This window comes from Nerophis ophidion, linkage group LG03 (genome assembly GCF_033978795.1).
Source record: "Nerophis ophidion isolate RoL-2023_Sa linkage group LG03, RoL_Noph_v1.0, whole genome shotgun sequence".
In the NCBI taxonomy this organism is placed as follows: domain Eukaryota; kingdom Metazoa; phylum Chordata; class Actinopteri; order Syngnathiformes; family Syngnathidae; genus Nerophis; species Nerophis ophidion.
This window is the reverse complement of record NC_084613.1, coordinates 4,714,866-4,742,602: the sequence shown is the minus strand read 5'-3', so window position 1 is coordinate 4,742,602 and position 27,737 is coordinate 4,714,866. Positions and strand designations below refer to the sequence as shown.

The 27,737-nt window shown below is 40.7% G+C and overlaps 2 protein-coding genes across 30 annotated transcripts in view; one reads left to right on the top strand and one right to left on the bottom strand.

Moving 5' to 3' along the window:
- LOC133549001 (zinc finger protein 892-like) overlaps positions 1-23,115 on the top strand; it is a 70,919-nt gene extending 47,804 nt beyond the window's left edge. For 19 of the 29 annotated variants that reach the window (XM_061894013.1, XM_061894017.1, XM_061894020.1 and 16 more), the window contains 13 exons: positions 643-825; positions 1,459-1,734; positions 3,165-3,257; positions 3,335-3,502; positions 5,741-5,916; positions 6,010-6,185; positions 6,263-6,432; positions 6,531-6,769; positions 8,904-9,161; positions 9,276-9,494; positions 9,614-9,847; positions 11,689-11,841; positions 11,932-12,951. In XM_061894013.1, the coding sequence (XP_061749997.1) occupies positions 643-825; positions 1,459-1,734; positions 3,165-3,257; positions 3,335-3,502; positions 5,741-5,916; positions 6,010-6,185; positions 6,263-6,432; positions 6,531-6,769; positions 8,904-9,161; positions 9,276-9,494; positions 9,614-9,847; positions 11,689-11,841; positions 11,932-12,108 (2,522 nt within the window). In that variant the 3' untranslated portion in view covers positions 12,109-12,951. Of the gene's footprint in view, positions 1-642; positions 826-1,458; positions 1,735-3,164; positions 3,258-3,334; positions 3,503-5,740; positions 5,917-6,009; positions 6,186-6,262; positions 6,433-6,530; positions 6,770-8,903; positions 9,162-9,275; positions 9,495-9,613; positions 9,848-11,688; positions 11,842-11,931; positions 12,952-17,868; positions 18,052-21,137 lie in introns of those variants that run through there. The other 10 variants (XM_061894026.1, XM_061894025.1, XM_061894038.1 and 7 more) reach the window with 6 other exon arrangements.
- LOC133549012 (involucrin-like) overlaps positions 1-27,737 on the bottom strand; it is a 124,578-nt gene that overhangs the window by 64,314 nt on the left and 32,527 nt on the right. The gene's annotated exons all lie outside the window — the stretch shown is intronic.

Genomic DNA, 27,737 nt, shown 5'->3' with positions numbered 1-27,737 from the left:
GAAGAAGGGGAGAGAGAGTGTCTTCTTGGGCAGGAGGAGGCTGATCCCACCAAGCTTCCATTGACCGTTGTCTCTGTGTATTGTGTATTGTGGATCTAACATAATAGTGTGAGAGTCCAGTCCATAGTGGATCTAACATAATAGTGAGAGTCCAGTCCATAGTGGATCTAACATAATAGAGTCCAGTCCATAGTGGGGCCAGCAGGAGACCATTCCGAGCGGAGACGGGTCAGCAGCACAGATACCATTGATCAAATATATTTACCACAGTAATATCATCAAAACTTACCTGACTGGATGAAGTCCTTGGGCTCAAATACTAGTGTGGCCTCAATAGTCCAGCTGTACTGTGTTGCATGCTGGCAATTAGCTGCGCGCGTGATGGAGGAATGCACAGTGCAGGGTTGAATCTCTACTGAATTTGCATCAAATCAGGTTGTTTTAGCTAATAATCATGCTGCAAGATCTAACATGTTGCATTCAATGTTTATTCCCATTAATTCCCATGGAAAGTTTCCAACTTTGAATATTCCTGGAATTTTGCAACCCCAATGAGAACACAAGTAATCACATTGTGTTAACAGTTTAAGTCAAAAACTGCTTTTATTTTCGCTTAACATAATTTATTTATTTACCCCACAGACGTCCAGCAGCCCCCCCACATTAAAGAGGAAGAGGAGGAGTTCTGGATCACTCAGGAGGAAGATTGTCTTCTCGGGCAGGAGGAGGCTGATCTCACCAAGTTTCCACTGACTGTTGTCTTGGTGAAGACTGAAGACCATGAAGAGAAACCACCTGAGTGCTCACAGCTTCATCACAGTCCAAGTAAGCAGAACATCCAGATATCATCGAATCCAATGTTTGTAACTCATGTTCATCCAGGGTCCACCATTCTCTCTCAAGGTGGAGATATACTTGCTTTTTTACACAAGCATTATAAAAATGCTTCATTAATCAACAACCATGAAATTGCTGGGTTGCAACAATGTGACCTAGAGGCCGTGTCAAATGAAGGTTAACATTCATCTGTGGTCCTCTCCAAGGTTTCTCATAGTCATTCACATTGACATCCCACTGGGTTGTGAGATTTTCCTTGCCCTTATGTGGGATCTGAACCGAGGATGATGTCGTGGCTTGTGCAGCCCTTTGAGACACTTGAGATTTAGGGCTATATAAATAAACATTGATTGATTGATTGAACTTGCTTTAAGGTTTCCTTTTTTGGTTTTGGTTTCTTGTGAGTGTTTCAGTTCTTTTGGAATGAACCTCATTTCTCTTTCTCCCACTTGATTTTTCACACAATTAGCAGAGGATTTGGTCAATAGCATTTCAATTTTTTGGTCCTTCAGGTGTATGAGCAGCTCTCTTGTTAGTATGTCAGTATTTTGTTTTTGTTTATCAGAACATTTTCTGGTGCAACTTTTCTGAAGTATGTGTTTGTCCTTTTGTGCTCTGCAGATGTCTGTGAAGAAGGTCTTCTCCCTGAGCAGCAGGAGTGGACCTCCAGGATGAATCAGGAGGAGCCACAGCCCCCACACATCAAAGAGGAAGAGGTGGAGCCTCAAGACCCATACATCAAAGAGGAAGAGGTGGAGCTTCAAGACCCACACATTAAAGACGAAGAGGAGGAACACAGCATCAGTCGAGAGGAAAAGCACATTGAAGAACTGGAGAAAGTTGTCTCCAAGAAGCCATTGACTGGTGTCACTGTGAAGAGTGAAGAGGAGTTCAAAGGTGATATCAAGACACGTCACACACACTTTCAATGCTCTCACTGTGACAAAACTTTTAATCGTCAACGTAGTATGAAAAGTCACATGAGAACGCACACTGGAGGAAAAGATGTTCCCTGTTCAATCTGTGGTAAAAGTTATTTGAAAAAACACACGAGAACACACACCGGAAAAAAACCCTTTCATCTGTTTGATCTGTGGTAAAAGTTTTACACTAAATGGGAATCTGAAAACACAAATGAAAATACACACTGGGGAAAAAGACTTTTCCTGTTCAATCTGTGGAAAAGGTTTCATACAAAAAGGTAATCTGAAAACACATGAAAATACACACTGGGGAAAAAGATTGTTCCTGTTGAATCTGTGGTTAAGGTTTTACAGTAAAGTGTAATTTGATAAGACACATGAGAAGGCACACTGGAGAAAACCCGTTTTCCTGTTACCACTGCACAAAAAGCTTTTCGGAACGGTCAACACTCGTACAGCACATGAGAGAACACAACGGAGAAAAAACATTCACGTGCTCTTACTGTGACAAAACGTTTCAACACGCTTGTCGTCTGCAAAATCACACAAGAATACACACAGGCGAAAAACGCTTTTTCTGTTCAATTTGTCATAAGTGTTTTCGGGATAATAAAGACTTTCAAGGACACATGAGAACACACACCGGAGAAAAACCTTTTGAGTGCTCCGTTTGCGGCAAAAGATTCTGTGACAAGGCAAGTTTGAAAATACACACTGGTGAAAAACCTTATGTCTGTTCAAGGTGCAACAAAAGATTCTCTGTGCGATCAAGCTTTCGAGTACACATGAAAACACACACTGGAGATAAACCATTCATGTGGTCATTTTGCAACAAAAGATACCTGCGAAAGGGAGACTTGGTAATACACACAAGGACGCATACTGGTGAGAAACCCTTTATCTGTTCAGTGTTTGGTAAATGTTTTGCACAACATCCCTGTTTGAAAAAACACATGAGAATACACTGGGATAAAACTATATTCCTGCCCAAGGTGCAACAAAGGTTTTACTGTACGAAAATCACTTGTAAGACACCTGAGAACACACACAGGAGAGAAAGTACCGGAGTAAGAAACATTTTAAAATGAGCTGTCATAACGCTGACGTTCTCACAACATCACCACTTGTAACGTGTGTGACACAATCATGTCATAATGCTTCCACCATTTTTAGATTACGTTTACTTCCAGTCAAGTACATGCAGGGTTTCCCACACATTAATTTATTTGTGGCGGCCCGCCACGAAAGAATTACGGCCGCCACAAATAGATTTTTCGGCTTTTGACTCGCTCGACCGCTCATAAAAGCAATGGGACTCTGTCTGTGAATGGAGCTTGTAGTTACAACTCCGGTGCACTTTTCTCATGAAAAGGGTCCTTATTTATATTCTTATGTGCCTTATAGAGAGGACCACGACAAGACATAGAGCGACTGGGTTCGATCCAGAATGGCTAAAGATGCCACAATTGAAGTCATGGCTGTATAACACCCAGCACGGTAAGTTTAGTATCTTTATTGATAAAACCATGTCTTTTTTTTTGTTTTCTTTGTAATGTCATTGCTTTACATTTTAGGGATGTTTTGTCGATTGTGCCGACAGCACAAGCCTGCTGCCAGAAAAGAGGGAAAGAGGGCCTTCGTTGAGTTTGGAGGAGGGGTCTACAGAAAAGACTACATCGAGAGGCACATCACCACAGAACACCACCAGGAGAGTGTTAGATGCCAAGCATCTTTTGCATCTGGTAGGTTCCAATTTCAACATCAAATACCGTATTTCCTTGAATAGCCGCCGGGGCGCTAACTAATTTAAAACCTCTTCTCACTCCCCCGCTTATACAAGGCATGCGGTAAAAGTAAGCAGGCGCTAGTAATTATCAAACCTCTTCTCACCCCAATGGCATGCAGTAATAAAATTGTGTGTGATTAAAAAAAAAAATTATTCTGCGGCCGCGGCCCGGTGGTTGGGGACCACTGCTCTACATCGCGCCCACCTTTACACCATGCTATCTGCGTGCCGGTAGGACGCATGCATTTCGCTGCTTCTCATACGAGATTGCAAAGCATACTTGGTCAACAGCCATACCTTTTACACTGATGTTTGTGATATAAACAACTTTAACATTCTTACTAATACGCGCCACACTCTGTGAACCCACACCAAACATATTTCTGGAGAACATTGGCTCTGTAACACATTATAAACGCAACATAAGAATTACCCATAATACCATGCATCCATGACTCTTGGCTATAGTATATAGAGTCATGGATGCATGGCATTCTGGGTAAGTGTTATGTTGTGTTTATAATGTGTTACAGGGCCAATGTTCTCCAGAAATGTGTTTGTTATTCTTGTTTAATGTGGGTTCACAGAGTGTGGCGCATATTAGTAAAAGTGTTAAAGGAGAACATTATCAGCAGACCTATGTAAGCGTCAATATATACCTTGATGGTGCAGAAAAAAGACCATCTATTTTTTTCAACCGATTTCCGAACTCTAAATGGGTAAATTTTGGGGAATTAAACGCCTTTCTGTTTATCGCGCTGGAGGCGATGACGTCAGAATGTGACGTCGCCGAGGTAACACACCCGCCATTTTCATTTTCAACACATTACAAACACCGGGTCTCAGCTCTGTTATTTTCCGTTTTTTTGACTATTTTTTGGAACCTTGGAGACATCATGCCTCGTCGGTGTGTTGTCGGAGGGTGTAACAACACTAACAGGGAGGGATTCAAGTTGCACCACTGGCCCCAAGATGCCAAAGTGTCTGCCGCCAGACCCCCATTGAATGTGCCGGAGTGTCTCCACATTTGACCGGCGATGACAGACATGGTACAGAGATGTATGGATAACCTGCAGATGCATTTGCAACTATATTACGTTTCCTTCCACCCACATTTAATGCGAAAAAAACACTTACCAATCGATGGATTTAAGTTGCTCCAGTGTCACAAGATGCCAAAGTCCTGATCGTTTGGTCCGCACATTTTACCGGCGATGCTAACGCAGCTATTCGGCCATGCTATGGCTATGAATTCGCTCAATAGCTTCAGTTTCTTCTTTAATATTTTCATACTCCAACCATCTGTTTCAATACATGCGTAATTTGTTGAATCGCTTAAGTCGCTGAAATCCGAGTTTGAATCCGAGCTAATGTCACTATATCTTGCTGTGGTATTCCCATTGTTTGTTTACATTGGCAGCACTGTGTGACGTCACAGGGAAATGAATAGTGTCTTCGCAGAGAGCCGAAAATAAGGCACTTCAAAGCTTTATTTAGGGATATTCTGAGACCGGTAAAATTTTGAAAAAAACTTCCAAAAATAAAACAAGCCACCGGGAACTGATTTTTATTGTTTTTAACCCTTTTGAAATTGTGATAATGTTCCCCTTTAACATTCTTACTAATGTGCGCCACACTCTGTGAACCCACACCAAACACATTTCTGGAGAACATTGGCTCCGTAACACATTATAAACACAACATAAAAATCACCCATAATGCCATGCATCCATGACTCTTGGCTATATTATATAGAGTCATGGATGCATGGCATTCTGGGTAAGTGTTATGTTGCGTTTATAGTGTGTTACAGAGCCAATGTTCCCCAGAAATGTGTTTGTTACTCTTGTTTAATGTGGGTTGACAGAGTGTGACGCATATTAGTAAAAGTGTTAAAGTTGTTCTATATCACAACCATTAGTGTGATCTGTATGGCTGTGGAACAAGACCCCCAAATTAAAAAAAAATCCTCTGACATTTTGAAAAAGACGACAGGGGAAGCGTCACTCGTGACGTCCCGAATTTGACCCGGCGGTAAAAGTAAGCATGCGCTTATTAGTTTGGGGAGCAAGTTTGACCCGGCAGTAATTCAAGGCAGGCGCATATTACATGCCCGGCGGCTATTCAAAGAAATTCGGTATGCAATGATAATACCATTTGAGTTCAACATTTTAAAACATTGAATCATTCACAGGCATGTCACTGGTGAATGCCTTTGAGCCCCCAGTTGTTGTGGAGCATGAGGCAGTCATAGGTGGCTTCAAGTGCCTTTACTGGCTGATAAAAAATGGACTGGCCCACCACACTAATTACCCCAAGCTTTTGAGCCTGGCTGAGCTTCTGGGGTGCGATTATTTTAGGAAATTGAAGGTAAAAGTCATCAAGATATTTAAAATAAAACCAGTCTCTACATTAATAAATAAGAATTACAAAACAAATGTTCTCTTTTTTCCTAATGTCAAGCTTGACCAGCGCAATAACTACAGATCTCATCGCATTATCGATGAAATGCTGGAGATCTTGGGAGAGGTTATTGAGGAACCAGTCCTCTCTGAAATCCAATCTTCGAAGGCAATTACCCTGGAGGTTGATGAAAGTACAAGCGTCTCCACAACCAAGCAGTTCGACGTGCATGTCCGGTATGGGAGTAGAATCATCAAAATCTTACATATCCTGGGTCATATTTGTGAATACTTACTACTTTGCTTTCTCTCAGATACCTGGATAAAGAGGGGCGTGTTTTCAACCAGTTCCTGGACCTGGTTGAACTTGCTGATGGCAAAGCACACACTATTGTGGCAGCCATAAAGACTGCAATCTGTAAGAAAGGCCTGCCAACAGAGAGACTTTATGGATTGGGGACTGATGGAGCAGCTGTTATGACAGGTTTTATTATACATATCATGTCAAATTGTTTGTTATAATCTATGTTTGGGACTGATTCATTTTATATTAAAAAACTTTTTTTTTTTTTTTTAATTCAGGGCGTGTGAATGGTGTTGTGAAGCAACTTACTGACAGCTATCCAAAGATGTTGGGTGTGGCTTGTGCTGCCCATGGATTAGCCCTTGCCTGCAAGGACTCATCCATCCATGTTAAGTACATGGCCACCTTCAGAGATCACCTGCAAGATCTGTACTTATTATTCCGCAACAGTGCAAATCGCACTGCAACACTCAAGGCAGCATCCATCACCCTTGGTGTTAGTGACTTAAAAATTAAGGTAATAATTTTACTTTCTAGGGCAAAAATCAACAAAAATTTGGCAAAAACCCATTCAAAGCAAAATTTTTGTTGATTTTTGCCTCTTTGTGCTGTAATTTGACCCCCTTAAAATGCTTCAAAACTCACCAAACTTGGCACACACATCAGGACTGGCAAAAATTGTGATCTAATGAAAAAACTAAGCCCAAAACTAGCACAATTTTTGAATAAAACACAGCAAAAACTGCTCCTAGGAAGAAAACACAAACAAAATTGCTTGTAATTTCCAATAGGAATGCCGGAAAGACATGAAACAAAAACCTCTATGTAGGTCTCACTTAGACCTACATTTTAATAATCGACATCATTCAGCAAAGATCAACAGGAAGCTAAAAATTACCCCTTCAAAATCAAAGTTTTGTAAAAACCTGTCACCTTTTTTTAAACATTATCTCCTCTGAGCACGTTTGTCGTGTCGGCTTCAAACTCGCAAAGGAGAGGGATTGAACCCTTCTGATTAAAAGTTATTCACAGAGTTTTGATTACTGCTCCGGTTTTGATTTCACGCGCCTTCAAAGAACCCCTGTGCAAAGTTACCTAAAAAAATGTCATTTTTGTCTCTTTGAGCTGTAATCTGACCCCCTTAAAATGCTTCAAAACTCACCAAACTTGGCACACACATCAGGACTTGCAAAAATTGTGATCTAATGAAAAAAACAAAGCCCAAAACTCAAAATTGTGCTCTAGCGCAATTTTTGAATAAAACACAGCAAAAACTGCTCCTAGGGAGAAAACACAAACAAAATTGCTTGTTATTTCCTGTAGGAATGCCAGAAAGACATGAAACAAAAACCTCTATGTAGGTCTCACTTAGACCTACATTTTAATAATCGACATCATTCAGCAAAAATCAACAGGAAGCTAAAAATTACCCCTTCAAAATCAAAGTTTTGTAAAAACCTGTCACCTTTTTTCAAACATTATCTCCTCTGAGCACGTTTGTCGTGTCGGCTTCAAACTCGCAAAGGAGAGAGATTGGACCCTTCTGATTAAAAGTTATTCACAGAGTTTTGATTACTGCTCCGGTTTTGATTTTACGCGCTTTCAAAGAACCCGTGCGCAAAGTTACCTAAAAAATTTCATTTTTGCCTCTTTGAGCTGTAATTTGACCCCTTTAAAATGCTTCAAAACTCACCAAACTTGGCACACACATCAGGACTGGCAAAAATTGTGATCTAATGAAAAAACTAAGCCCAAACTAGCACAATTTTTGAATAAAACACAGCAAAAACTGCTCCTAGGAAGAAAACACAAACAAAATTGATTGTAATTTTCAGTAGGAATACCGGAAAGACATGAAACAAAAACCTCAATGTAGGTCTCACTTAGACCTACATTTTAATAATCGACATCATTCAGCAAAAATCAACAGGAAGCTAAAAATTATCCCTTCAAAATAAAAGTTTTGTAAAAACCTGTCACCTTTTTTCAAACATTATCTCCTCTGAGCGCGTTTGTCGTGTCGGCTTCAAACTCGCACAGGAGAGAGATTGAACCCTTCTGATTAAAAGTTATTCACAGAGTTTTGAGAACTGCTCCGGTTTTGATTTTACGCGCCTTCAAAGAACCCCTGCGCAAAGTTACCTAAAAAATGTCATTTTTGCCTCTTTGAGCTGTAATTTGACCCCCTTAAAATGCTTCAAAGTGCAAGTTAAAGCTTTACTATGCAAAGTGAAAGCCATTTATCAACAACATCCAGAAACGCCGATCTGTGATTTGACCCTCTTAACATGCTTCAAAACTCACCAAATTTTACACACACATCAGGACTGGCGAAAATTGCCATCTATTAAAAAACCAAACCCCAAAAGCCAAAATTGTGCTTTAGCGTCCCCTAGGAAAAAACCCAGACAAAACTGCTTGTAACTTCTGTTAGGAATGTCATAGAGACATGAAACAAAAACGTCTATGTAGGTCTGACTTAGACCAGGGCTAGGGTCCCGGGGGCAGCAGCCTAAGCCGGACCCGACCAACGCTGCTTGTTGTAATTTGATACTGTAGTAGTTATCTTTTGTGTATTCATAATGTAAAATGTGATAGCATAGTTATTTTCTGTCTATTACAATATTCTGTCTTTTTTGCAACATTTCCAGGAAGTAAAAGACACATGTTGGCTGTCTGAGCACAAGGCAATTGAGAACTTGCAGAGAAACCTGCCAGCAGTCCTGGCAGCCCTGGCAGAGGAGGCAGAGATGCGTAGATGTCCGGTGGCAAAGGGTCTCTACACTTTTTGTGCCACCTACAGATTTGTGGCTGCTGTTTACCTGCAAGCTGATGTTTTGCCCCACCTTGCAAGTCTCTCCAGAGTATTTCAGAAAGTAGACGTCAACTTCCTGCATATAAAGGAGATGGTATGCTGAATGTGCACATTTAATCAGTGTGTTTTGATACATTGAAATAGGGATCCTTTCCATATCTGACCAGTAACAGCAGCTATGTTTTTTTTTGTTTTGTTTTTAATTTAGGTCCCTGTCACCATTAGTACTCTGAGGAACATCAGAGAAGCTGGACAGACTCCACTCCCGGGATCATTTCTGTCTCGCCTCCACAAGGACCTGGATAATTCCCAAGGTCTTGGGGCCTTTAACATAGAGCATGAGGAGGAGAGGGACAGGAGAGGACGGAGGCAAGGAGATGGCCAGGAAGCCACAAGGGAGGGGCAGTGGGCCAGATTCCAGCAAGAGGTAAATAAAGTAATGATATACCTCTTACATGTTTTTATTTGTATTCCAGACTCTATGTTCTGACCCTTAATGACTATATTAAAAGTAGCTATAAGCTCATCTTCCTATGTTCATTGTAGGTCATCCACCCTTACCTAAGTGGCCTGGAAAAAAACCTTCACCTGCGGTTCCATGACCTGGACATACTTGGGGCTTTCAGTGTCTTTGGACCTAAATCGGCTGCTCTGCAAGATGACTCTGCTAACATCGACAATCTGAGGATTCTTGCCAGAAAATTCTGCCCTGAGCAACAGAATGAGGTCCTGCAGGAGTGGACTTCATTTAAGAACCATGTCCTTACTGGGGCATTCAAGGTGGGCGAATTAAACTGATTTATAACTATAGGATAGTCCAGGGGCGTCACTAGACCTAATACTGTACTGGGGCACACCTGGGGCACAAATAATTCATGTGAGCGTGCAAAGCGGGCAAGCAAAAACATTTTTTAAGCACTTATTTATCATAAAAAATACATAAATAGTGCTTTAAACTATGAAATCCTATCAGATGATGTTGTATGGATCTTTGATGAACCACCTGAAATTAACTAATGTACTAGACCTACTTGTGCACTTTTTTACTCCAGACTTCTAAACTGCTACTGGTAAAAGCAAAAAGGAAGACCAATGAATCTTTTTGAAATATTTATTGCAGTAATCATCTGCAAATTTAACATCTACAAAAGGAAAACAAAAAATAAAGCACCCCTACATCTCTGGGTTATGTTGTATTATTTAATTTCCATTTATGGCAATGTGGTGAATCCTATTTCAGATACACAAAACTATAAAATATACACAAAACAATAAAGCCACAGTAGTAGAATAGATGAACAACTGTTGTGTGTCTGTTCAGGGAATCATTTTCTGAGAAGTAAACTGTAACGTCTCCTTTTCATTTTTGCAAAGTGGTCAATCACTCTGGACAGACATGGAAATATTACAGTAACTGTTATACAGTTGACCAGTGGTTCCCAACTGCTGGCTCCTGACATAAAAGTGGATTGTGTGTCATTTTCAGTGAGTCGCAGTCAGATGTGTGCATGAAAAAAAAAAAAGTTTAGGGAGAAAAAAATCAAATTGTGGCAACAAAACCAGATATTTTCAGCCATTTTTCTAGTGACTATTAGTGAGTATTTTAGCAAAAGGCAAACCGACTAACAAGTTGGAGGAGGACTCAGGACAGACATGGAAATATATTTTTTAAAAATCTCAATGGGGCAACAAAACCCGCTATTTTCAGCCATCTTTCTGAAAACAAATACAGAAATGTTACTATTTTTTCTGGAAACAAAACCAGATGCTTTAACTGTAGCTATTTTTCTGGTGACAAAACAAGATTATTTTAGTCAAAGTCACAGCGATTAACAAGACAAGTCTACTGTGCTATTTTTCTGTGAAATAAACTTGAATGATTTAAAAATTTGGCTCACAACTTGATATGGAAAAAAACTTTTTCTTCCTGAAGATAAAGCATTTGAGAAGCACTCAACTCACACATGCTGACTCCAAATCATCATTGATGCAGAAGCAGCAGACAATAACCAACATGATGTTTCATGTTCATTGGAAATTCCCCCGACAACTCGTACAGCAAATGAATATGTTTGTCTTGATACAAGGAATAATGTTAGCTAACTTAGCATCAACTTAAGACAATGATGTTGCCTAGCTAGCTAGGACTTCACTTACATCTCTCATTCCTGCTGCTTCTTCTCTGCTGCGGGCCAATAACTTTCTTAAATCCATCTAGGAGTTACAGTTTGAGTCAAATCAAAATCAAAATAATGTAATTAACAAATTGTTGTTGGCTAACGTTACCTACCTCACGCAGTGATTCTCATCCGCTCTCTCTCTCTCTCTCATCTGAAGTCTCGATCCACACGTGAATAAATTACCATATTAAGTAGCCATGTGCTCATTGTTAAATGGAGTGAATACAGTAGCAATCAATTACTATACTAAGTAGTATGTGCGCTGTTGTCTATGTTATGTAGACTTAAAACTGAAGCGTTTTTTTTTTTTATTGGTGACATTTTTACTGGGGCACTGCAGTGGGGCACGTGCCCCAGTGAAATATGTCTGGCGACGCCCCTGGGATAGTCGGATATGATTAATAACACACTCACTAACTCTTGCAAATTTGTTTTATGAAGGACAAGAACCAGGCTGACATCCTTACTCTGCTGGCAAGTGAGTTCGACGAATGGGATAATGTCTACCCTTGCCTCAGCCTCCTCGCAGGTATTGCCTTGGTGATCCCTGTTTCAAGTGTTAATTGTGAACGGGATTTTTCTACTCTGAATAGGGTAAGAGCCTCACTCTGAAGAGCAAAACAAATATTTTCTTTACTGGTGCAGTTAATGACATTAACTATTTTTTTTGGGATGAATCCTTAGGTGAAAACAGACCTGAGGAATCATCTGCAAGGAGAACACCTGGCGGCCTGCCTGAGAATCTCCATCAACGGACCTGACCCCAAGGACTTTCCTTACGATAAGGCCTTACACTATATTTTTCGGAAGCCCCGAGAATTTAATTGCCCTAACAAAGGGTGCAAAGTCTGCAGGCAGTAGGAAACACATGATTAAGTGTAGGGAGTAAAACTGATGGCAGTCCAAAGTTAAAGATTTTTGGAGTGGGCTTCAAGAGACATTTTAGCTTTTATATTTTATAAGATTATATATTTTTGTAAGAACCACAATTAATAAATATATTTCAGTGAATAACTAATTGTTCAGATCTGTATATAAATATGTACATAAAGTGTTGTAATTATATTCCAACTCCGCGTTCTTCTTGGTCATCGCTGAGCAATAATTTAGGAATGAAATAATGTAAAGCAGAATAAATACACACTATTCTGACTGTTAACCAAGAGGCGGAACATCACTGTTCTATTTCAAATCATAATTCAAAAGGACAAGAAGTCCAAATAGGAATTAGTGAAAATCAAAACAGACCTTGTTTCATTTGTGTTCAACAAACTTGGTGTAATGTTCATTTTGATTTTGTGATCTATGAAGGGTACGAAAGGAAATTAATTACTTAAGCTTTTGTACCATATTGGTATGTTTCATAAGTCATGTATGAGAAGCAGCACTCGGGAGCACTTTCTTTACAGCATGGGTGTCAAACTGAGGTCACACTGAGGGTGGCCGTATAAACAAACTGTGAGCTGTGTGTAAAGTGTGAACTCACACCCAAAAAGAATGACAAACACATTTTGGGAGAACATCCGCACCGTAACAAAACATAAACACAACAGAACAAATACCCAGAACCCCTTGCAGCACTAACTCTTCCAGGACACTACAATATACACCCCTCTGCAATCACCAAGAAAATATGTCTTGGGCACATCATGTTAGATCAGTGTGTTGCAAACTGAGCAATTAAAGTCTGAATAGTTGATTTAATCATTGTTTTGTTCTCAAATTTATTAGCCTGTGGAAAATGTTAATGTTGATATTTACCTCAAAGGCTGAAAATAGAAAAGAGGTATTCAATATTTTATTTAGATTTTATGTAATGTACCATTGATGTTTTTTAGTTTTTTTTTAAGTTGATTTTGCACTGTTAAGTTATATAAGTGTTGCTTGTTCCATATTCAGTGTTAAAGCAAATCAGTGTAGCAAACTGAGCAATAATTAACATTTTATTCATGCACTTTCTCTTGCTACTTCAAGGCTTGAATGTTTAATTCATTCATTATTGTTTTTATTTTCAGATGTATTATTAGCCTGTGGAAAAAGTTTATTTTGACATTTACCTCAGAAGGCTGCAAATAGAAAAGAGACATTCGATTTGTATTTACATTTTATTTGATATGGCATTGATGTTTTTTAATTATTATCCGAATCTTTGCATGTCACTATAAAGTTATATAAGCCTTGCTTGTTCAATATTCGGTATAGCTCGTTTGGTAGAGTGGCCGTGCCAGCAACTTGAGGGTTGCAGGTTCGATTCCCGCTTCCGCCATCCTAGTCACTGCCGTTGTGTCCTTGGGCAAGACACTTTACCCACCTGCTCCCAGTGCCACCCACACTGCTTTAAATGTAACTTAGATATTGGGTTTCACTATGTAAAGCGCTTTGAGTCACTAGAGAAAAGCGCTATATAAATATAATTCACTTCACTATTCAATGCTAAATGTGTTTGGGTCCCTATTAAAAGGTGAATTTGTTCAACCTTGGCTCGCAGTAAGCACAACCAGAATTATCCCGTACATTTTGCGCACCGGGTTATAAGACGCACTCTCGAGTTTCTAGAAAATAAAAGGATTTTAAGTGCGCCTTGTAGTCCGAAAAATACGGTAATCAGAATATGAACCCGTTGACCTAGAAAGTTAAACTGCAGCTCAGCTCGCTCCCAGTTCTGGCTTGAGGTGAAGGCTAATTCGCTTTTAGCGTAACGTTAGCTCATTTTGCGGTGTGTGTGTGTTTTACGGACAGAAAAGCTTTGAATGGCAGGGTCCCTGCTATCACATGTTGCTAAAAATATAACATTTACATAAACTGAACTGAACTGTCAGCGCATTTAATGCATCTTACCTCACTGAATACCACTCATTTTCACACGCTTTTTTTCATCATAATTGTAACTATGATAAAGGACACATGTTTTATTATTCATAGTTTGCTTAACAGTAATAGAATATTCTTATATGCTATAAGTGAGCAGATGTCCGAGATCAAAACTGGGAATATAATTCCAGAAAAGGGGGGAAAATTGGTCAGCTATTTTTAAGTTGAAGAAACAACATGATTAGGTTATATGTACATGTTTATATCCTACATAAACAATACATTAGATATTTATATATCTTAGGCACCTATAGACTGTATCTCTGTTACTGCAGCAGCAGAGTTTATTGTCTTGACACTTTTGTATTGATATTTTCTAATACATTTTTCCCTTAAATGATCATTTTTACAGTGATTGTTTTATATGTATTTTTTTCATGTATAGATGTCCCCGTTCTGTCCTTCCGCCCACCGCCTTCTACGCTAGATGGCGATATGCACCTGTGACGTAGGTTGCGTCCCGCCATAAAATGAAGAAGAAGACGTCTCTCGTTTCTCTCGAATCTCGCGAGACCTGACCAAACACCGCGAGACTGGAGGCTGAACAAGCAAGGTGGCGTTTGATGGAGAATACGTTCTTGTTTATTAATTGTTCTGTGTTCCTAACCTGTGCTTACATTTACAATCACATGTTTTAATAAGTTAAATCTTATATTTGTTTGTGCCCGGTGTCCATTAGTCTAAGCGCGCTTTGACTTTTCTCGTGCTAGCTTAGCGTGCTAGTTAGCTTAGCTTGTTAGCCGCTAACTAAGAGACGCAGAAGTGATCAACACGTCGCTAAGCAGAGATCAAGTTTAAGTGTAAAGTGTTGGGATTGTGTGAAAATGTGCGAAAGAACGACAGCAGAGTACGAGGAGGAACTTTCTCCAACAAAAGAGGAGAAGGAGCGACAACATCAACTACTGGACGCTGTTTTCAAGGAACATCAAGTTGTGTCACACAGAACAGGTTTGTTTACTTCTTACTCTCACATGTTTACTAACTTTATATGTCATTATTAACACTATTCTTAAAAATGTTGTCCATAGGAAGGTGAATTATCCTGAGAGAATGACGCTTTGTTTTTATATTGTTCATGAAAACGATGTCAATCAATCAATGTTTATTTATATAGCCCTAAATCATGGGTGTCTCAAAGGGGTGCACAAGTTACAACGACATCCTTTGTTCAGATCTTACATCAGGGCAAGGAAAAACTCAACCCAGTGGGATGACAATGAGAAACCTTGGAGAGGACCACAGATGTGGGGGACCCTCCCCCCTCTCGGGTGAAAGGTTACAATGGATGTCGAGTGGATCTCACATAATATTGTGAAAGTCCAGTCCATAGTGGATCTAACATAATAGTGAGAGTCCAGTCCATAGTGGATCTAACATAATAGTGAGAGTCCAGTCCATAGTGGATCTAACATAATAGTGAGAGTTCAGTCCATAGTGGATTTAACATAATAGTGAGAGTCCAGTCCATAGTGGATCTAACATAATAGTGAGAGTTCAGTCCATAGTGGATCTAACATAATAGTGAGAATCAAGTCCATAGTGGATCTAACATAATAGAGTCCAGTCCATAGTGGATCTAACATAATAGTGAGAGTCCAGTCCATAGTGGATCCAACATAATAGTGAGAGTCCAGTCCATAGTGGATCTAACATAATAGATTCCAGTCCATAGTGGATCTAACATAATAGACTCCAGTCCATAGTGGATCTAACATAATAGTGAGAGTCCAGTCCATAGTGGATCTAACATAATAGAGTCCAGTCCATAGTGGATCTAACATAATAGAGTCCAGTCCATAGTGGATCTAACTTAAGAGTCCAGTCCATTGTGGATCTAACTTAAGAGTCCAGTCCATAATGGATCTAACATAATAGAGTCCAGTCCATAGTGGATCTAACATAATAGAGTCCAGTCCATAGTGGATCTATCATAGTAGAGTCCAGTTCATAGTGGATCTAACATAATAATGAGAGTCCAGTCCATAGTGGATCTAACATAATAGAGTCCAGTCCATAGTGGATCTAACATAATATAGTCCAGTCCATAGTGGATCTAACATAATAGTGAAAGTCCAGTCCATAGTGGATCTAACATAATAGTGAGAGTCCAGTCCATAGTGGATCTAACATAATAGTGAGAGTTCAGTCCATAGTGGATTTAACATAATAGTGAGAGTCCAGTCCATAGTGGATCTAACATAATAGTGAGAGTTCAGTCCATAGTGGATCTAACATAATAGTGAGAATCAAGTCCATAGTGGATCTAACATAATAGAGTCCAGTCCATAGTGGATCTAACATAATAGTGAGAGTCCAGTCCATAGTGGATCCAACATAATAGTGAGAGTCCAGTCCATAGTGGATCTAACATAATAGATTCCAGTCCATAGTGGATCTAACATAATAGACTCCAGTCCATAGTGGATCTAACATAATAGTGAGAGTCCAGTCCATAGTGGATCTAACATAATAGAGTCCAGTCCATAGTGGATCTAACATAATAGAGTCCAGTCCATAGTGGATCTAACTTAAGAGTCCAGTCCATTGTGGATCTAACTTAAGAGTCCAGTCCATAATGGATCTAACATAATAGAGTCCAGTCCATAGTGGATCTAACATAATAGAGTCCAGTCCATAGTGGATCTATCATAGTAGAGTCCAGTTCATAGTGGATCTAACATAATAATGAGAGTCCAGTCCATAGTGGATCTAACATAATAGAGTCCAGTCCATAGTGGATCTAACATAATATAGTCCAGTCCATAGTGGATCTAACATAATAGTGAGAGTCCAGTCCATACTGGATCTAACATAATAGAGTCCAGTCCATAGCGGATCTAACACAATAGAGTCCAGTCCATAGCGGATCTAACATAATAGAGTCCAGTCCATAGCGGATCTAACATAATAGAGTCCAGTCCATAGCGGATCTAACATAATAGAGTCCAGTCCATAGTGGATCTAACTTAAGAGTCCAGTCCATTGTGGATCTAACTTAAGAGTCCAGTCCATAATGGATCTAACATAATAGAGTCCAGTCCATAGTGGATCTAACATAATAGAGTCCAGTCCATAGTGGATCTATCATAGTAGAGTCCAGTTCATAGTGGATCTAACATAATAATGAGAGTCCAGTCCATAGTGGATCTAACATAATAGAGTCCAGTCCATAGTGGATCTAACATAATATAGTCCAGTCCATTGTGGATCTAACATAATAGTGAGAGTCCAGTCCATAGTGGATCTAACATTATAGAGTCCAGTCCATAGTGGATCTAACATAATAGAGTCCAGTCCATAGTGGGGCCAGCAGGAGACCATCCCGAGCGGAGACGGGTCAGCAGCACAGATACCATTGATCAAATATATTTACCACAGTAATATCATCAAAACTTACCTGACTGGATGAAGTCCTTGGGCTCAAATACTAGTGTGGCCTCAATAGTCCAGCTGTACTGTGTTGCATGCTGGCAATTATCTGTGCGCCTGATGGAGGAATGCACAGTGCAGGGTTGAAATTCTACTGAATTTGCATTAAATCAGGTTGTTTTAGCTAATAATCATGCTGCAAGATCTAACATGTTGCATTCAATGTTTATTCCCATTAATTCCTATGGAAAGTTTCCAACTTTGAATATTCCCGGAATTTTGCAACCCCAATGAGAACACAAGTAATCACATTGTGTTAACAGTTTAAGTCAAAAACTGCTTTTATTTTCGCTTAATATTATTTATTTATTTACCCCACAGACGTCCAGCAGCCCCCCCACATTAAAGAGGAAGAGGAGGAGCTCTGGATCACTCAGGAGGAAGAGTGTCTTCTCGGGCAGGAGGAGGCTGATCTCACCAAGTTTCCACTGACTGTTGTCTTGGTGAAGACTGAAGACCATGAAGAGAAACCACCTGAGTGCTCACAGCTTCACCACAGTCCAAGTAAGCAAAACTTTCACATGTCTTTGGAAATATATTTGCAATTTCAAACAAAAAAAACTTGACTAAGCGTCACCAGTTGGTGAAATACCACCATGTGACCTGGAGGCTGTCCCCTCACCTCATGTGGTGGAAAGAGAGGCAAACATTCAACGTGACTATTATTTATTCACCTTCAGCAGGGCACATGTCAGAGTATTTGAAAGGTTTAAAGGTGAATATTCAAGCCAGATATCAGGGCAAGGAAAAACTCAACCCAGTGGGATGACAATGAGAAACCTTGGAGAGGACCGCAGATGTGAGTGACACCCACCCTCCTCTAGGGCGACTGGTGCAATGGATGTCGAGTGGATCGAGCATAATAGTGTGAAAGTCCAGTCCATAGTGGATCTAACATAATAGTGAGAGTCCAGTCCATAGTGGATCTAACATAATAGTGAGAGTCCAGTCCATAGTGGATCTAACATAATAGTGAGAGTCCAGTCCATAGTGGATCTAACATAATAGTGAGAGTCCAGTCCACAGTGGATCTAACATAATAGTGTGAAAGTCCGGTCCATAGTGGATCTAACATAATAGTGAGAGTCCAGTCCATAGTGGATCTAACATAATAGTGAGAGTCCAGTCCATAGTGGATCTAACATAATAGTGAGAGTCCAGTCCATAGTGGATCTAGCATAATAGTGAGAGTCCAGTCCATAGTGGATCTAACATAATAGTGAGAGTCCGGTCCACAGTGGATCTAACATAATAGTGTGAAAGTCCGGTCCATAGTGGATCTAACATAATAGTGAGAGTCCAGTCCATAGTGGATCCAACATAATAGTGAGAGTCCAGTCCATAGTGGATCTAACATAATAGTGAGAGTCCAGTCCATAGTGGATCTAGCATAATAGTGAGAGTCCAGTCCATAGTGGATCTAACATAATAGTGGGAGTCCAGTCCATAGTGGATCTAACATAATAGTGAGAGTCCAGTCCATAGTGGATCTAACATAATAGTGTGAGAGTCCAGTCCATAGTGGATCTAACATATTAGTGAGAGTCCAGTCCATAGTGGATCTAACATAATAGTGAGAGTCAAGTCCATAGTGGATCTAACATAATAGTGAGAGTCCAGTCCATAGTGGATCTAACATAATAGTGAGAGTCAAGTCCATAGTGGATCTAACATAATAGTGAGAAAGTCCAGTCCATAGTGGATCTAACATAATAGTGAGAGTCCAGTCCATAGTGGATCTAACATAATAGTGAGAGTCCAGTCCATAGTGGATCCAACATAATAGTGAGAGTCCAGTCCATAGTGGATCCAACATAATATTGTGAGAGTCCAGTCCATAGTGGATCTAACATAATAGTAATAGTCCAGTCCATAGTGGATCTAACATAATAGTGATAGTCCAGTCCATAGTGGATCTAACATAATAGTGAGAGTCCAGTCCATGGTGGATCTAACATAATAGTGAGAGTCCAGTCCATAGTAAGGCCAGCAGGAGACTATCCCGAGTGGAGACAGGTCAGCAGCGCAGAGATGTCCCCAATCAATACACAGGTGAGCGGTCCACCCCGGGTCCCGACTCTGGACAGCCAGCACTTCATTCTTGTCAAAAGTCTAGCAGCCGCATTTTGTACCAACTGTAATCTTTTAATGCTAGACATGGGGAGACATGAAAATAATACGTTACAGTAATCAAGACGAGGCGTAACAAACGCATGGATAATGATCTCAGCGTCGTTAGTGGACAAAATGGAAGGAATTTTGCGATATTACGGAGATGAAAGAAAGCTGCATCACAGTGAAAGCTAACATGTATGATGTCACCTAGCGGCAGCATGTAGCTGCTGAAGAGTGCGGGGCCAAGAACCGAACCCCGGGGAACTCCACACGTTATCTTGACATAATTCAGTTTACAACATTCAAATATATGCAATTATTGTCAGAAAAGATACAAACTAAGCTCAATTGTGTGCAAGCAGCTGTCTTGTTTGTATGTAAGACTTTACTGCTGTTTGTTTGGTCTTTTTCCATGACTTGTTGTATTGTTTCTGTTAATGCCTGATGTACGGGGTGGGTTTGGTGATGACCTCTTGAATGTCAACAGGGTGACTGATGACATTTTCATCAGGACGTTGTCTAATGGGATTGAACAAAGGTGGACTACTTTATTGCAGGGGTCTCAAATCTAGCCCGGGAGACGTTATTTTGCGGCCCCCACCTTAAAATGAAAGTTTAATGTTGGTGTGGCCCGCGAGTTTTATATGAATGGTGCTTGACAGCGTTGTGTGCGGAGCTGAAGGAATCTACCAATCATGGTGTGGTATGTGGCTCTTGAGGGCCGAACATTGACGTCACCTGCGTGATGCAAGCAGAGAAATGTTTTTGCACGCGCTCTTACCCCCTCTCTCGCTCACCCGCCTGCTCGCTCTCTCTGTCACTGTGTGTGTTTCTTTCTCTCTCCCTCCATCCCCCGGCGCCGCTGTAAAAATTCCGGGCCGGGGAGACAAGCGGCCCGGTAGCTTCCGAAGCACTCCGCGGCAGGACCGAACGACGATACAAAACTGTGGTACACTGGACCCCAGCGCTGATAGTCAGAACAGAGAGTTGCAAGGCAAATCGGACGTGTAACACGTTAGTCGTGATGTTAGCCCGTTCGGGGCTAATTGTGCTACCGTAGCTGTGAACTCCACGGCGAGACCCCCACCCCAATCCACCCAAACGTTCTAGGTTGCCTACCCCTGCATTAGTGGAAAAGCGACAAATGAGTGAAAGTGACAGAAACGTTGCCACGAAGACGAGGGTTTTCTTAACGCGACACCTGTCCGTCAGTAATAACAGTCCCCGATAACCTGGACCAATTCAAACCGTTATTTATTTATTTTTTATTGTTTAATTTGCCTCACATTACTTAATCCTCATTTTGTTCATTTATATTTTGATTTTATATTGAGTTGGAAATAAAAATTGACATTTAAGAATATTTTTTTTTTAAAGAAATCTTTTCCTTCAGACTCTGCATCAAGTGGCCCCCAGATAAATTGAGTTTGAGAGCCCTGCTTTAATGCATATGTTCGACTACTTGTATCCTGCAGACGTCTGCGAAGTGCATCTTCTCCCCGGGCAGCAGGAGTGGACCTCCGTGGTGGAGCAGGAGGAGCCAAAGACCCCCCACATTGAGGAGGAGAAGGGGCGACAGCCCGCCCATATTAAAGAGGAAGAGGAGGATTCGCAGCGCCCCTGCATTGAAGAAGGGGAGGAGCCTCAACCCTGCCACTTTAAAGAGGAAGAGGAAGAACACAGCATCAGTCAGGAGGGAGATTATCTTGAAGGACTGCGGGAGTTCCCATTGACGGTCGTTGTGAAGAGTGAAGATGATGAGGTCAAAAGTGAAAGTGAGGAGAGGAGAGAGGCGGAGCCTCCGAGCAGCAGCTCAACTCAAAACATGACAACAGAAGCTGATGGAGACCACTGTGGAGGATCACAAGCAGACAAGCTCTTAGCTCCACTGTCAGATAGTGAGGACACAACGTCACACTCTCCTGACACTGATAAGGAAGACTCTATAGCTGGTAAGACATGTGACACTGACAACACACACTTTCAACGCTCTAACTGTGACAAAACCTTCAATCATCGTCGTAATCTTCAAGTCCACACGAGAATACACACTGGGGAAAAAACATCCTCCTCTTCAATCTCTGGTCCAGGTAATATGGAAAATAATGAGTTGAAAGTACATATTAGAACGCACACTCGAGAAAAACCATTCAAGTGTTCAATTTGTAGTAAAACATTCTCCCAGAAGCAACATTTGAAAGTACACACCAAAGTACACACAGGAGAAAAACCTTTTACTTGTACCATCTGTGGTAAAGGTTTCATACAAAATAACGGTTTGAAAGTGCACATGATAAAACACACAGGAGAAAAACCCTTTTCTTGTTCAATCTGTCACAAAGGTTTTATACAGAGCAGCGATTTGAAAGTACACACGAGAATACATACCGGGGAAAAACCGTCTTCCTGTTCAATCTGCGGTCAAAGATTTACAAAAGGTAGTGAGTTGAACGTGCACATGAGAACGCACACTGGGGAAAAACCGTTCATGTGTTCAGTTTGCAGTAAGAGTTTCTCTCAGAAGCAACATTTGAAGATACACGCGAGAATACACACTGGAGAGAAACCGTTCTCTTGTTCGGTTTGCGGCAAAGGCTTTAATCAAAGGCAACATTTGAAACTCCACGCAAGAATACACACCGGAGAAAAACCTTTTAGCTGTTCGGTGTGTGGGAAAGGTTTTATTCAAAATGAGCATTTGAAAATACACATGAGGAGACACACCGGCGAAAAAGTGTTGAGTTGCAGTGTGTGTGATGAAAGGTTCTCTTATAAGTACCAGTGTCAGAAACACAAGTGTGCTGGTGAGACAAGCAGCAGCAAATAGAGCTGCGGGGTTTGAAATAAACCGTCAAAACTTTGACATATTAACAACACAAACAAGCACATAGAAAATGTGCTGATATTAGTGTCAATCAATCAATCAATGTTTATTTATATAGCCCCAAATCACAAATGCCTCAAAGGACTGCACAAATCATTACGACTACGACATCCTCGGAAGAACCCACAAAAGGGCAAGGAAAACTCACACCCAGTGGGCAGGGAGAATTCACATCCAGTGGGACGCCAGTGACAATGCTGACTATGAGAAACCTTGGAGAGAACCTGAGATGTGGGCAACCCCCCCCCTCTAGGGGACTGAAAGCAATGGATGTGGAGCGGGTCTAACATGATACTGTGAAAGTTCAATCCATAGTGGCTCTAACACAGCCACGAGAGTTCAGTTCAAAGCGGATCCAAGACAGCATCGAGAGTCCCGTCCACAGGAAACCATACCAAGCGGAGGCGGATCAGCAGAGTAGAGATGTCCCCAACCGATACACAGGCGAGCGGTCCATCCTGGGTCTCGACTCTGGACAGCCAGTACTTCATCCATGGTCATCGGACCGGACCCCCTCCACAAGGGAGGGGGGGACATAGGAGAAAGAAAAGAAGCGGCAGATCAACTGGTCTAAAAAGGAGGTCTATTTAAAGGCTAGAGTATACAGATGAGTTTTAAGGTGAGACTTAAATGCTTCTACTGAGGTAGCATCTCGAACTGTTACCGGGAGGGCATTCCAGAGTACTGGAGCCCGAACGGAAAACGCTCTATAGCCCGCAGACTTTTTTTGGGCTTTAGGAATCACTAATAAGCCGGAGTCTTTTGAAGGCAGATTTCTTGCCGGGACATATGGTACAATACAATCGGCAAGATAGGATGGAGCTAGACCGTGTAGTATTTTATACGTAAGTAGTAAAACCTTAAAGTCACATCTTAAGTGCACAGGAAGCCAGTGCAGGTGAGCCAGTATAGGTATATATGTATGTATATATGTATATAAAGGTATATACAGTATAGGTATATATGTATGTATATAAAGGTATATACAGTACAGGTATATATGTATGTATATATGTATATAAAGGTATATACAGTATAGGTATATATGTATGTATATATGTATATAAAGGTATATACAGTATAGGTATATATGTATGTATATATGTATATAAAGGTATATACAGTACAGGTATATATGTATGTATATATGTATATAAAGGTATATACAGTATAGGTATATATGTATGTATATATGTATATAAAGGTATATACAGTACAGGTATATATGTATGTATATAAAGGTATATACAGTACAGGTATATATGTATGTATATATGTATATAAAGGTATATACAGTATAGGTATATATGTATGTATATATGTATATAAAGGTATATACAGTATAGGTATATATGTATGTATATAAAGGTATATACAGTACAGGTATATATGTATGTATATATGTATATAAAGGTATATACAGTATAGGTATATATGTATGTATATATGTATATAAAGGTATATACAGTACAGGTATATATGTATGTATATAAAGGTATATACAGTACAGGTATATATGTATGTATATATGTATATAAAGGTATATACAGTATAAGTATATATGTATGTATATATGTATATAAAGGTATATACAGTACAGGTATATATGTATGTATATATGTATATAAAGGTATATACAGTATAGGTATATATGTATGTATATATGTATATAAAGGTATATACAGTATAGGTATATATGTATGTATATATGTATATAAAGGTATATACAGTATAGGTATATATGTATGTATATATGTATATAAAGGTATATACAGTACAGGCGTAATGTGATCAAACTTTCTTGTTCTTGTCAAAAGTCTAGCAGTCGCATTTTGTACCAACTGTAATCTTTTAATGCTAGACATGGGGAGACCCCAAAATAATACGTTACAGTAATCGAGACGAGACGTAACGTGTCCAACTTGCCCACTCAATATTTGGGGCGTGTTGAGTACAACATCTGGGTACTCGCGACCCACTGAAGTTTTTTTCCATCCATCCATCAATTTTCTACAGCTTGTCCGTTTTGGGGTCTATTTTCTTATCATCACACTTATGCACCTACTAAACGTAAATCCAACTTTGACTTGCTGCTTGTCACTGTGGTCCCTGTAAGTCTTTACTCCACCAAGTAGAGGAAAACTACAAAAACAGGAAAAATCTGAATGGTGACCGCCAAGAGGTTCAAAACACAAGTCAATGAAACATGACCTGTAGCAGCCTTCATTTTTTCTTCATCTACACTTAACTACTCAAGACTCGGACTTCCATGCCTACATATGACCTAAAGATTACTTGTCAATAATGGCCAACTATGGTGCAGTCAAGGCATTGAGGGGATCCGGTTTGGTGGCTGCAGGATTAGGTCTCTGCTTTTTGCAGATGACGTGGTCCTGATGGCTTCATCTGGCCAGGATCTTCAGCTCTCACTGGATCGGTTTGCAGCCGAGTGTGAAGCGACCGGAATGAGAATCAGCACCTCCAAGTCCAAGTCCATGGTTCTCGCCCGGAAAAGGGTGGAGTGCCATCTCCGGGTTGGGGAGGAGACCCTGCCCCAAGTGGAGGAGTTCAAGTATCTCGGAGTCTTGTTCACGAGTGAGGGAAGAGTGGATGGTGAGATGGTGCGGCGTCTTCAGTAATGCGGACGTTGTACCGATCCGTTGTGGTGAAGAAGGAGCTGAGCCGGAAGGTAAAGCTCTCAATTTACCGGTCGATCTACGTTCCCATCCTCACCTATGGTCATGAGCTTTGGGTCATGACCGAAAGGATAAGATCACGGGTACAAGCGGCCTAAATGAGTTTGGGTCTCTCCCTTAGAGATAGGGTGAGAAGCTCTGTCATCCGGGAGGAACTCAAAGTAAAGCCGCTGCTCCTCCACATGGAGAGGAGCCAGATGAGGTGGTTCGGGCATCTGGTCAGGATGCCACCCGAACGCCTCCCTAGGGATGTGTTAAGGGCATGTCCGACTGGTACAAGGCCACGGGGAAGACCCAGGACATGTTGGGAAGACTATGTCTCCCGGCTGGCCTGGGAACGCCTCAGGATCCCCCAAGATATACATACAGTTTATATATATTTTGTTGTTATTATACTGAATACATATTGTCATGTATGTGAATGTTTGATCCAGTTGTATTACTGGCTATTGTACATTTATATACGTCACGATGGATGGCACGGGTCGGGCTGCGGGACCACAGACTGGCAATCTCGGAATTGAATCGCAAACTGGATAACATTTCATTTTGGAAATGTCATCAACCTTAAGAAAGTCAGTGACTTCACTCTAAAAGTGGGTGACATTGTTATCACCAGGAAGGATGAGATCACCTACCTAAGTTCCATTCTAGAGGCTAATCTTTCCTGTGATAAAATGGCAACCAAGGTCATCAAAAAGGTCAACCAATGAACAAGATTTATCTACAGAATCTCCTCTCTGGTCAAGAAAAGCATCATGAAGATTCTAGCGGGAACTCTCATTTGACACATTTTGGACCTCGTGGTACCCCAGTACCTCCAAAACCCTCAAATCTAGACTCCAAACATCCCAGAACAAGCTAGTCAGGTTATTTCTAGACCTCCACCCCAGATCACACCTCAATCCAACCCGCTTCTCCAAAGTGGGCTGGCTCAGGGTGGAGGACAGAGTCAAACAACTTGCACTGAGCCTAGTCTATAAAATCCGCTACACCTCCCTGATACCAAAGTACATGTCCAATTACTTCCTTAAAGGGGAACATTATCAGCAGACCTATGTAAGCGTCAATATATACCTTGATGGTGCAGAAAAAAGACCATGTATTTTTTTAACCGATTTCTGAACTCTAAACGGGTGAATTTTGGCGAATTAAACGCCTTTCTGTTTATCGCGCTGGAGGCGATGACGTCAGAATGTGACGTCTCCGAGGTAACACAGCCGCCATTTTCATTTTCAACACATTGTAAACATTGGGTCTCAGCTCTGTTATTTTCAGTTTTTTCGACTATTTTTTGGAACCTTGAAGACATCATGCCTCGTCGGTGTGTTGTCGGAGGGTGTAACAACACTAACAGGGAGGGATTCAAGTTGCACCACTGGCAAGAAATCTGCCGCCAGACCCCCATTGAATGTACCAAAGTGTCTTCACATTTGACCGGTGATGCTAAGACAGACATGGCACAGAGATGTATGGAAAACCTGCAGATGCATTTGCAACGATTAAGTCAACGAAATCACAAAGGTGAGTTTTGTTGATGTTGTTGACTTATGTGCTAATCAGACATATTTGGTCACGGCATGACTGCCAGCTAATCGATGCTAACATGCTATGCTAATCGATGCTAACATGCTATTTACGCTAGCTGTATGTACTTTTGAAACTAGATACCCACATTTAATGCGAAACAAACACTTACCAATCGACGGATTTAAGTTGTTCCAGTGTCACAAGATGCGAAAGTCCTGATCGTTTGGTCCGCACATTTTACCGGCGATGCTAATAAGGCAGCCATGCTATGGGCCACTTCATTAGGTACACCCAGGCTATGGCCGAATAGCGTCAATAGCTATTCGCTCAATAGCTTCAATTTCTTCTTCAATTTCGTTTTCGCTATCTGCCTCCATACTCCGACCATCTGTTTCAATACATGCGTAATCTGTTGAATCGCTTAAGCCGCTGAAATCCGAGTCTGAATCCGAGCTAATGTCGCTATATCTTGCTGTGGTAACCGCCATGTTGTTTGTATTGGCAGCCCTGTATGACGTCACAGGGAAATGGATAGTCGCATCGCAAATAGCGAAAATCAAGAACTTTAAAGTTTTTTTTTTAGGGATATTCCGGGAGGTGTAAAATTTTGAAAAAAACTTCGAAAAATAAAACAAGCCACTGGGAACTGATTTTTATTGTTTTTAACCCTTTTGAAATTGTGATAATGTTCCCCTTTAACGTAAATGAGCGCCATAACCACAACACCAGGGGGAGCCCCACAAACCACGTCGAACCCAGATTCCGATCTAACAAAGGTCTTAACTCATTCTCTTTCTACGCCACATCAATGTGGAATACACTAGTCCCAACAGGTATAAAAGTAAGTGCATCTCTATCCTCCTTCAAAAGAACACCTCCAGGCAACTCCAACCCTAGACTAACCCCCTCCCCCACCACCCCGGATTGTAAATAATCTAATGTAAATAATCTAATGTATATACTTG